The sequence below is a fragment of the Triticum dicoccoides genome, chromosome 4B (genome assembly GCF_002162155.2).
Source record: "Triticum dicoccoides isolate Atlit2015 ecotype Zavitan chromosome 4B, WEW_v2.0, whole genome shotgun sequence".
NCBI lineage: Eukaryota > Viridiplantae > Streptophyta > Magnoliopsida > Poales > Poaceae > Triticum > Triticum dicoccoides.
In genome coordinates, this window is record NC_041387.1 from 58458682 (window position 1) to 58471357 (window position 12676).

The following is a 12676-nucleotide window of genomic DNA, read 5'->3' on the forward strand; positions in this document are numbered from 1 at the left end:
CCATCACGCATGGCCAATGCTATATTTCCGTGAGGGTTATAGCGTGCTCCAGTTCAGCGCTTCACGTGCCGAAAAGGATCCCTAGTGCTCACTACCTTCATTTGTGGGCTACGGCCCAAAAGTGCCATCTTGCTACAGCGCAACAAATGCGAAGCTCCATTCGTTCCTGCTCGAGTGGGCCGCATGTTCCACATGCTTCACATCTCTAGCGGGTTGACCAGCTTACTAGTTGATCAGCTAACTGGTTGACCAGTGACTTTTAATAAAATATCATAAAATTTTGAAAAATCATAAATTTGAAAAAGATTTCACTTTTTAGAAAATAATCAACATTCTGGAAAAGGTTCACAAATTTTAAAATTCATAAAAGAATGAATTTTTTTGCATTAATAATAATAATAATAATAATAATAATTTGAGGATTGTTCATCAATTTGAAAAATAAGTTAGTGAAATCTAAAAACAATTCATGAACATTCGATTTTTTTTAAAATCTCTGAAAACTGAAAACAAAGTTCACAAAATTTTAAAAACGTTCATGAATTTGAAAATAAGTTCACAGATTTGAAAAGCAAATTGGAAAAATAAAAAATGTTCACAAATTTGAACAAAGTTCATGAATCTTAAAGCGAGTTCGCAAAAATTGTAAAGATGTTCACAAAATTTGAAAAAGTACATGAATTTGAAAAATCACATATTGGAAAAAATCACGAGATTTAAAATGTAGTTCCTGAACTTTGGAAAAGTTCACAGAATTTTTAAAAGTCACAAATTTTAAAAACAATTTGTGAATTGAGGAAAAAATAAAAAAAGAAACACAAAAGAAGGAAGACAGCCAAATAGAGGGAAAACTTGGACGGGAAAGCATGTCTTTTTTTTTCCTTTCTATCGTCACATTTCTCACAAGAAGAAAAAAAAGCGCAGGTGACAACAAGTAAGTTGCCCAGTAGTTACTGCCTCCAGGACTAAACGAGTAGTATTGGAGTTTGAATCTCCCATGACACACTTGTATTTTTTTGAAGGTTTAAAAAAGAAAAGAAAAAAATGTAAATGGGCCAAGCACAGGACAAAAGGTGGTGTGCGCCAAGTTGCGAATAACACTGTACCAGGCGCTGAAGGTGCCACATAGGAGTTAGGTGCATCATAGGCGCGGGAGCTATATGTCGCTTATAACAATATGGGATCCCCTCGCCTGAAATGCGGCACGAGCGGGCCGGCACAACACAGTAGCATTTACTTCGTTTTTTTTTCTCTCTTTGTGATTTTCGTTTTGTCCACTTTTCACTGTTTGGGCCAGTATTTTTCTGGTTTATCTTTCGGTCGGTCGGGCCAGTTTTTTCTGTGTTGTTTATCTTTTGTCCCATTTTCACTGTATGAGGCTGGGTTTACATGTCTTTTCCCTTGTATTCCATTGTGATTTGTATTTCTTCACCAGTATTCTTCTGCTTTTCTCTTTTCTTCCTTGTACTTATGTTTTCCTTGTTTCGACAAATTTTCTTTGGCTTTTCTTTTCTTTAAATATATATTGTTTTTTATCATTTCTCAATTTTCTTGGCTTTCCTTTTTGTTTTCTTTGTCGGTTTTCATTGGATGTTGTTATTCGGCTTTCTTTGTAGCTTCATGGTTTTCATCAGTTTTTTTCCTGTTTCGTTTCCTTTCTCACCCTTTTTTTGTTTCTTTCATGGTTTAACTATTTTTTTCATTTTCGTTGTTTCTTCCTTAGTTTCCACTTGTTTTTCTTTTTTCCTTTGTTTCTTTGTTTTTTTATTGGTCTTCTTTATTTTCCTTTGTAAATTTTTTGTATGCATCAAAACATTTTTTACATACACGTTCAATGCTTTTGGAATAAATCATTCACATTCTTTTTAGAAGTTATATTTTTTTATGTATGCATCAGAAACATTTTTTATATACACGCTCAACATTTTGGAAATACATAATTAAGCTTTTCAACATATATGTTTACGCCTACATTTTCCATAAATTTTGTATATTTTTTGTATATGCGAGGACCATTTTTTGTATACTTTTTAAGCATTTTATGTATAATTTTTTGTATACATGTTTAGTATTTTGGAAATATATAGTTAACATTTTTGTAAACATATATTTTTATGTCTACTTTTTCCATGCACATATTACATTTTTTATATACATCAGAAACAATTCTTATATACATGTTTGACATTAGTAGTGGCGGGTGAGCCTCTTTGGGCCGCCCACCACTGCTAAAGTGGCATCAGTGGTGGGCGGTGTAAATTGCCCGCTAGTGTAATCAATCTCATAGCAGTGGCGGGAGACCTTACCAATGGCGGGCAAGCTGCAACGCATGCCATTGCGGTGTAAAGTATGTGCGGCGGGAGCTTATTAGCGCTCACCACTGATTGGTGCACTAGGCTAGAATAAAAAAAGTTGCCATGGCAGCATATAATATGCTGTCACAACAGCGTTAGCCGATGCAAATAGAGAACAGTTCTCAATAAACGGGAGCAAATCAGTAATAAAACTAGTGGTAATAACTCAGAATAAAGAACGAAAAGTACATTAGGAATAAACGAGTAACCCAAAATACACCGCCATCAAATATAGTCTACTGATAAAGTTAAACAATGTAGTTAATAGGCCAAATATGTTTCGTCACGGTTTCGGTTGTGCCCGCTGCAAGAATCTAGGTTAGGCTCTTTTGTGGGTTGGACTCATCTTCTTCGGTGTTATTATAGAATTGGCCGGATTAAAAAAAATTCTCTGATTCAAAAAATGTTCGTTAAAAAAAAGTGCGTCTAAACAAGACCGATCAATTTGATCCGGCTTGGCGCGGCACAGACGTGCAGACGGTGTGCGCGGCGCAGGGCGCGGACATCAAGGGCGGCTCGAGCCGTTTGGGTTGTGGGTGCTTGCGTCCGACGAGCTCAAGGAGAGGATGGCGGTCTTCTTCAGGGTGTTCAAGGACGGCGACGCCGGCAAGCACACCGTGCTTATGTGCAACGATCCCTCCAGGTCGTCCTACACCGACCACCTCTACAAGCCAAGCTTCGCCGGCTTCATCGACGTCGACATCCTCGAGACCGGCGGCAAGATACCTCTCAGAACCTTGGTACCTTACACCTAGCTACTAGTAATACATATCAGCATGTTTGGGGGCGAAATGAATGTACTTTTCTTAATCTGGGCCTCTAATTTTTTCTAACTAGCTATTGATGCTCTACGGTGCATTGTGCGCAGATCGACCACTCTATGGTGGAGAGCTTCGGAGGCCACGGCAGAATGAGCATATTGTCGTGGGTCTACCCGACGCAGGCCGTCAGCAACAAGGCGCGCCTCTACGTGTTCAATCACGGCAAGTCAGATATCAAGGTTACGCACCTAAATACATATGACATGCGTTCTGCCAAGATCAGCACGGACATCGACCAATACTAATCAGATGATCAACACGGAAGATAATTGTACAATTGTAGAGTAGGTAGTATCTAATAACAGACTTGAGGTGTCATGATATGAGAGGCTAGACGGGTTATTTGCTTGGGTGAGGTCTCTGTCGACTCGGATTTAACAAGTCTCGGTCAATGACATAACATGCAAGCGAGAAAAAAAAACTGAAAAAAAATTATACACAGATCTCAATGTAAAATCTCATGAATATATCATCGACTAAGAGTTAACAAAGCCTCAGTCGACTGAGACTTAGTAAGACTGTATTTGATTTGTGACATTTACTTCAAACTAGTAACAGAATGCAAGTGATAATGCTCTTAAACTCAAACAATAACTTTATGCTAGTACTTCCTTATGTAACAATTTATGAAAGGAACATCTTAATGCTAAACTTGTATATATCAAAAGACCAATAAATTTCCTAGTAGTATATCGCTAAAAGTAATAATGTGAGTGTACATAACGCATCAATCTGAATGATGCAATCTGTAAAACACCGATAACATGTCAAGAATTGTCTAGTTGCATGCAAAAGAATGTCACATTGCCTTCAAAAAATCTTACAAGATGTATGGTCTTAGCTGATCTAACAGTCAGCAGACATATAAGGTGTTGGGGAACGTTGCAGAAAATAAAAATTTTCCTACGCTTCACCAAGATTAATCTACGGAGTTCATCTAGCAACGAGAGAGAGGAGTGCATCTACATACCCTTGTAGATCGCGAGCGGAAGCGTTCAAGAGAACGGGGTTGAGGGAGTCGTACTCGTCGTGATCCAAATCACCGATGATCCTAGTGCTGAACGGACAGCACCTCCGCGTTCAACACATGTACGGTTGGGAAGACGTCTCCTCCTTCTTGATCCAGCAAGGGGGGAGGAGAGGTTGATGGAGATCCAGCAGCACGACGGCGTGGTGGTGGATGCAGCAGCGATCTCGGCAGGGCTTCGCCAAGCTCTACGAGAAGGAGAGGTGTTGCAGAGGGAGAGGGAGGCGCCAGAGACTTGGGGTGCGGCTGCCCTCCCTCCCCCCACTATATATAGGGCCCCTATGGGGGGCGCCGGCCATAGGAGATCCAATCTCCAAGGGGGGCGGCGGCTAGGGGGGAAACTTGCCCCCCAAGCCAGGTGGAGGCGCCCCCACCCCTAGGGTTTCCAACCCTAGGCGCAGGGGGGCCCAAGGGGGGCGCACCAACCCACCAGGGGCTGGTTTCCTTCCCACTTCAGCCCATGAGGCCCTCCGGGATAGGTGGCCCCACCCGGTGGACCCCCGGGACCCTTCCGGTGGTCCCGGTACAATACCGGTGACCCCCGAAACTTTCTCGATGGCCGAAACCTGACTTCCTATATATAATTCTTCACCTCCGGACCATTCCGGAACTCCTCGTGACGTCCGGGATCTCATCCAGGACTCCGAACAACTTTCGGGTTACCACATACTAATATCTCAACAACCCTAGCGTCACCGAACCTTAAGTGTGTAGACCCTACGGGTTTGGGAGACATGCGGACATGACCGAGACGACTCTCCGGTCAATAACCAACAGGGGGATCAGGATACCCATGTTGGCTCCCACATGCTCCTCGATGATCTCATCGGATGAACCACGATGTAGAGGATTCAATCAATCCCGTATACAATTCCCTTTGTCAATCGGTACGTTACTTGCCCGAGATTCGATCGTCGGTATCCCAATACCTCGTTTAATCTCGTTACCGGCAAGTCACTTTACTCGTACCGTAATGCATGATCCCGTGACCAGACACTTGGTCACATTGAGCTCATTATGATGATGCATTACCGAGTGGGCCCAGAGATACCTCTCCGTCATACGGAGTGACAAATCCCAGTCTCGATTCATGCCAACCCAACAGACACTTTCGGAGATACCCGCAGTGCATCTTTATAGTCACCCAGTTACGTTGTGATGTTTGGCACACCCAAAGCACTCCTAAAGTATCCGGGAGTTGCACAATCTCATGGTCTAAGGAAATGATACTTGACATTTGGAAAACCTCTAGCAAAACGAACTACACGATCTTTGTGCTACGCTTAGGATTGGGTCTTGTCCATCACATCATTCTCCTAATGATGTAATCCCGTTATCAATGACATCCAATGTCCATAGTCAGGAAACCATGACTATCTGTTGATCAACGAGCTAGTCAACTAGAGGCTCACTAGGGACGTGTTATGGTCTATTTATTCACACATGTATTATAATTTCTGGATAACACAATTATAGCATGAACAATAGACAATTATCATGAACAAGGAAATAGTCAATTTATTATTGCCTCTAGGGCATATTTCCAACAGTCTCCCACTTGCACTAGAGTCAATAATCCAGTTCACATCACCATGTGATTAACACTCACGGGTCACATCGCCATGTGACTAACATCCAAAGAGTTTACTAGAGTCAACAATCTAGTTCACATCACTATGTGATTAACACTCAATGAGTTCTGGGTTTAATCATGTTAGGCTTGTGAGAGAGGTTGTAGTCAACGGGTCTGCAACATTCAGATCCCTATGTATTTTTGCAAAACCTTATGTCATATCATAGATGCTGCTACCACATTCCACTTGGAGCTATTCTAAATTTTTGCTCCATTATATGTATCCGATATCTCTACTCAGAGCTATCCGGATAGGTGTTAAGCTTGCATCGACGTAACTCTTTACGTCGAACTCTTTATCACCTCCATAACCGAGAAACATTTCCTTATTCCTCTAAGGATAATTTTGACCGCTATCTAGTGCTCCACTCCTGGATCACCTTTGTACCCTCTTGCCAGACATGTGGCAAGGCACACATCAGGTGCGGCACTCAGCATGGCATACCGTATAGAGGCTATGCCAAAAGCATAGGGGATGACCTTCGTCCTTCCTCTTTCTTCTGCCGCGGTCAAGCTTTGAGTCTTACTCAACTTCACACCTTATAACTCAGGTAAGAACTCCTTCTTTGACTGACCTATTTTGAACTCCTTCAAAATCATGTCAAAGGTGTGTGTTCTTTTGAAAGTATCACCAGGCGTCTTGATCTATCTCTATAGATCTTGATGCCCAATATGTAAGCAACTTTCCATGTCTTCCTTTGAAAAACTCCTTTCAAACAACCCTTTATGCTTTCCAGAAATTTTACATCATTTCGGATCAACAATATGTCATTCACATATACTTATCAGAAATGTTGTAGTGCTCCCCTCACTTTATTGTAAATACAAGTTTCTAACAAGTTTTGTATAAACCCAAAAACTTTGATCACTCCATCAAAGCGTATATTCTGACTCCGAGATGCTTGCTCTAGTCCATGGAAGGATCGCTGGAGCTAGCATACCTTTTAGCATCCTTAGGATCGACAAAACCTTTCTAATTTTATCACATACAACCTTTACTTACGAAAACTGGTAAGGAAACTTGTTTTGACATCCATATGCCAGATTTCATAAATGCAGCTAATGCTAACATGATTCCAACGGACTTAAGCATCGCTACGGATGAGAAAATATCATCGTAGTCAACTCCTTGAACTTGTGAAAAACTCTTCGCCACAAGTCGAGCTTCATCGATGGTGACATTACCGTCCACGCCCGTCTTCTTCTTAAAGATCCATTTATCTCAATGGCTTGCCGATCATCGGGCAAGTCCACCAAAGTTCATGCTTTGTTCTGATACATGGATCCTATCTCAGATTTCATGGCTTCTAACCATTTGTTGGAATATGGGCCCACCATCACTTCTCCATAGCTCGTAGGTTCATTGTTGTCCAACAACATGACCTCTAAGACAGGATCACCATACCACTCAGGAGTAGTACATATCCTTGTCGACCTACGAGGTTCGATAGCAACTTGATCCAAAGCTTCATGATCACTATCATTAGCTTCCTCTTCAACAGTCGTAGATTCCACAGAAACATCTTTCTGTGTTGCACTACTCTCCGGTTGAAGTGAGGGTTCGACAACCTCATCAAGTTCTATCTTCCTCCCACTCAATTCTTTCGAGAGAAACTTTTCCTCGAGAAAGGACCTGATTCTAGAAACAATCCCTTTTGCTTCCGGAACTGAGACTGGAGGTATACCCAACTGTTTTGGGTGTCCTATGAAGATGCATTTATCCGCTTTGGGTTCGGGCTTATCAGCCCGAAACTTTTTTCACATAAGCGTCGCAGCCCCAAACTTTTAAGAAACGACAACTTAGGTTTCTCTAAACCATAGTTCATATGATGTCATCTCAACAGAATTACGTGGTGCCCTATTTAAAGTGGATGCGATTGTCTCTAATGCCTAACCCATGAACGATAGTGGTAATTCGATAAGAGACATCATGGTATGCCCCATATTCAATAGGGTGCATCTATGATGTTCGGACACACCATCACACTATGGTGTTCCAGGCGGTGTTAGTTGTGAAACAATTTCCACAATGTCTCAACTATGTACCAAACTCGTAACTCAGATATTCATCTCTATGATCATATCATAGACATTTTATCCTCTTGTCAAGAAGATCTTCAACTCCACTCTGAAATTACTTGAACCTTTCAATAATTCAGACTTGTGTTTCATCAAGTAAATATACTCAACATCTACTCAAATCATCTGTGAAGTAAGAACATAACGATATCCACTGTATGCCTCAACACTCATTGGACTGCACACATAAAAAATGTGTTACTTCCAACAAGTTGCTTTCTTGTTCCATCTTACTGAAAACGAGGCTTTTCAGTCATCTTGCCCATGTGGTATGATTTGCATGTCTCAAGTGATTCAAAATCAAGTGAGTCCAAACGATCCATCTGCATGGAGTTTCTTCATGCGTACATACCAATAGACATGGTTCGCATGTCTCAAACTTTTCAAAAAACGAGTGAGTCCAAAGATCCATCAACATGGAGCTTCTTCATGCGTTTTATACCAATATGACTTACATGGCAGTGCCACGAGTAGGTGGTACTATCATTACTACCTTATATCTTTTGGCATGAACATGTGTATTACTAAGATCGAGATTCAATAAACCATTCATTTTAGGTGCAAGACCATTGAAGGCATTATTCAAATAAACAGAGTAACCATTATTCTCCTTAAATGAATAACCATATTGCAATAGACATAATCCAATCATGTCTATGCTCAACGCAAACAACAAATAACAATTATTTAGGTTTAACACTGATCCCAATGGTAGAGGGAGCGTGCGATGTTTGATCACATCAACCTTGGAAATACTTCGAACACATATCGTCACCTCACCTTCAGCTGGTCTCCGTTTATTCCGTAGCCTTTTATTTCGAGTTACTAACACTTAGCAACCGAACCGGTATCTATTACCATGGTGCTATGAGGAGTACTAGTAGAGTACACATGTATATCCAATATACTTCTATCGACCTTGCCTGCCTTCTTATCTACCAAGTATCTAGGGTAATTCTGCTCCAGTGACCGTTCCCCTTATTACAGAAGCACTTAGTCTCGGGTTTGGGTTCAACCTTGGGTTTCTTCACTAGAGTAGCAACTGATTTGCCATTTTATGAAGAATCCCTTCTTGCCCTTGCCCTTCTTGAAACTAGTGGTTTCACCAACCATCAACAATTGATGCTCCTACTTGATTACTACTTTCGCGGTGTCAAACATCGCGAATATTTCAAGGATCATCATATGTATCCCTGATATGTTATAGTTCATCACGAAGCTCTAGCAGCTTGGTGGCAATGACTTTGGAGAAACGTCACTATCACATCTGGAAGATCAACTCCCACTCGATTCAAGTGATTGTTGTACTCAGACAATCTGAGCACAAGCTCAACGATTGAGCTTTTCTCCCTTAGTTTGCAGGCTAAGAAAAATCGTCGGAGGTCTTATACCTCTTGACGTGGGCACGAGCCTGAAATCCCAATTTCAGCCCTCGAAACATCTCATATGTTCCGCGACGTTTCGAAATTGTCTTCGGTGCCTCAATTCTAAACCGTTTAACATTACTGAACTATCACGTAGTTATCAAAAAACGTGTATGTCAAATGTTCGCAACATCCACAGACGACGTTCGAGGTTCAGCACACCGAGCGGTGCATTAAGGACATAAGCCTTCTACGCAGCAATGAGGACAATCCTCAGTTTACGGACCCAGTCCGCATAATTTCTACTATCAACTTTCAACTAAATTTTCTCTAGGAACATATCTAAAATAGTAGAACTAAAACGCGAGCTACGACATAATTTGCAAAGACCTTTTGACTATATTCAGGATAATTAAGTTCATCTTATGTACTCCCACTCAGATAGACATCTCTCTAGTCATCTAAGTGATTACATGATCCGAGTCAACTAGGCCGTGTCCGATCATCACGTGAGACGGACTAGTCATCATCGGTGAACATCTTCATGTTGATCGTATCCACCATACGACTCATGCTCGACCTTTCGGTCTCTTGTGTTCCGAGGCCATGTCTATACATGCTAGGCTCGTCAAGTCAACCTAAGTGTTTCGCGTGTGTAAATCTGGCTTACACCCGTTGTATGTGAATGTTAGAATCTATCACACCCGATCATCACATGATGCTTCGAAACAACGAACTTTCACAACGGTGCACAGTTAGGGGGAACACTTTCTTGAAATTTTAATGAGGAATCATCTTATTTACTACCGTCGTTCTAAGCAAATAAGATGCAGAAACATGATAAACATCACATGCAATCAAAAAGTGACATGATATGGCCAATATCATTTTGCTCCTTTTGATCTCCATCTTCGGGGCTCCATGATCATCATCGTCACCGGCATGACACCATGATCTCCATCATCGCGTCTCCATGAAGTTGTCTCACCAACTATTACTTCTACTACTATGGCTAACGTTTTAGCAATAACGTAAAGTAATTACATGGCATTGTTCAATGACACACAGGTCATATAATAAATTAAGACAACTCCTATGGCTCCTGCCGGTTGTCATACTCATCGACATGCAAGTCGTGATTCCTATTACAAGAACATGATCAATCTCATACATCACATATCATTCATCACATTCTTTTGGCCATATCACATCACATAGCATACCCTGCAAAAACAAGTTAGACGTCCTCTAATTGTTGTTTGTATGTTTTACATGGCTGCTATGGGTTTCTAGCAAGAATGTTTCTTACCTACGCAAAAACCACAACGTGATATGCCAATTGCTATTTATCCTTCATAAGGACCCTTTTCATCGAATCCGATCCGACTAAAGTGGGAGAGACTGACACCCGCTAGCCACCTTATGCAACAAGTGCATGTCAGTCGGTGGAACCTGTCTCACGTAAGTGTACGTGTAAGGTCGGCCCGGGCCGCTTCATCCCACAATACCGTCGAAACAAGATTGGACTAGTAACGGTAAGCATATTGAACAAAATCAACGCCCACAACAACTTGTGTTCTACTCGTGCATAGAAACTACGCATAGACCTAGCTCTGATACCACTGTTGGGGAACGTTGCAGAAAATAAAAATTTTCCTACACTTCACCAAGATCAATCTATGGAATTCATCTAGCAACGAGAGAGAGGAGTGCATCTACATACCCTTGTAGATTGCGAGCGGAAGCGTTCAAGAGAACGTGGTTGAGGGAGTCGTACTCGTCGTGATCCAAATCACCGATGATCCTAGTGCTGAACGGACAGCACCTCCACATTCAACACATGTACGGTTGGGAAGACATCTCCTCCTTCTTGATCCAGCAAGGGGGAAGGAGAGGTTGATGGAGATCCAGCAGCAAGACGACGTGGTGGTGGATGCAGCAGCGATCTCGGCAGGGCTTCGCCAAGCTCTACGAGAGGGAGAGGTGTTGCAGAGGAAGAGGGAGGCGCCAGAGACTTGGGGTGCAGCTGCCCTCTCTCCCCCCACTATATATAGGGCCCCTAGGGGGGCGCCGGCCCTAGGAGATCCAATCTCCAAGGGGGACGACGGCCAGGGGGGAAACTTGCCCCCCAAGCCAGGTGGAGGCGCCCCCACCCCTAGGGTTTCCAACCCTAGGCGCAGAGGGGGGCAAGGGGGCGCACCAGCCCACCAGGGGCTGGTTCCCCTCCCACTTCAGCCCATGGGGCCCTCTGGGATAGGTGGCCCCACCCGGTGGACCCTCGGGACCCTTCCAGTGGTCCCGGTACAATACCGGTGACCCCCGAAACTTCCCCGATGGCCGAAACCTGACTTCCTATATATAATTCTTCACCTCCGGACCATTCTGGAACTCCTCGTGACGTCCGGGATCTCATCCGAGACTCCGAACAACTTTCAGGTTACCGCATACTAATATCTCAACAACCCTAGCGTCACCGAACCTTAAGTGTGTAGACCCTACGGGTTCGGGAGACATGCAGACATGACCGAGACGACTCTCCGGTCAATAACCAACAGCGGGATCTGGATACCCATGTTGGCTCCCACATGATCCTCGATGATCTCATCGGATGAACCACGATGTAGAGGATTCAATCAATCCCGTATACAATTCCCTTTGTCAATCGGTACGTTACTTGCCCGAGATTCGATCATCGGTATCCCAATACCTCGTTTAATCTCGTTACCGGCAAGTCACTTTACTCGTACTGTAATGCATGATACCGTGACCAGACACTTGGTCACATTGAGCTCATTATGATGATGCATTACTGAGTGGGCCCAGAGATACCTCTCTGTCATACGGAGTGACAAATCCCAGTCTTGATTCGTGCCAACCCAACAGACACTTTCGGAGATACCCGAAGTGCACCTTTATAGTCACCCAGTTACGTTGTGACGTTTGGCACACCCAAAGCACTCCTACGGTATCCTGGAGTTGCACAATCTCATGGTCTAAGGAAATGATACTTGACATTTGGAAAAGCTCTAGCAAAACTAACTACACGATCTTTGTGCTACGCTTAGGATTGGGTCTTGTCCATCACATCATTCTCCTAATGATGTGATCTCGTTATCAATGACATCCAATGTCCATAGTCAGGAAACCATGACTATCTGTTGATCAACGAGCTAGTCAACTAGAGGCTCACTAGGGACGTGTTGTGGTCTATTTATTCACACATGTATTACGATTTCCGGATAACACAATTATAGCATGATCAATAGACAATTATCATGAACAAGGAAATAGCCAATTTATTATTGCCTCTAGGGCATATTTCCAACATAAGGAAGATCTGGTTGACACTAACCATATGGTTCTTTTTCTTTTAAACGATTATATCATAGCTGGGGGCG

General features: G+C 42.6%; 1 protein-coding gene across 1 annotated transcript; it reads left to right on the forward strand.

Annotated features, from left to right (window-relative positions):
- Positions 1–2920: 2920 nt before the first annotated feature.
- LOC119292501 (beta-fructofuranosidase, insoluble isoenzyme 3-like) lies at positions 2921–3420 on the forward strand. Its single transcript, XM_037571321.1, has 2 exons — positions 2921–3094; positions 3223–3420. The coding sequence occupies exons 1-2, from the start codon at positions 2921–2923 to the stop codon at positions 3418–3420; spliced, it is 372 nt and encodes a 123-aa protein (XP_037427218.1).
- The last annotated feature ends 9256 nt before the right edge of the window (positions 3421–12676 follow it).

Coding starts and splice junctions, on each gene's coding strand:
- LOC119292501 (XM_037571321.1), top strand. CDS start 2,921: ATGGCGGTCTTCTTCAGGGTGTTCAAGGACGGCGACGCCGGCAAGCAC. Junction 3,095..3,222: donor AGATACCTCTCAGAACCTTG/GTACCTTACACC, acceptor CATTGTGCGCAG/ATCGACCACTCTATGGTGGA.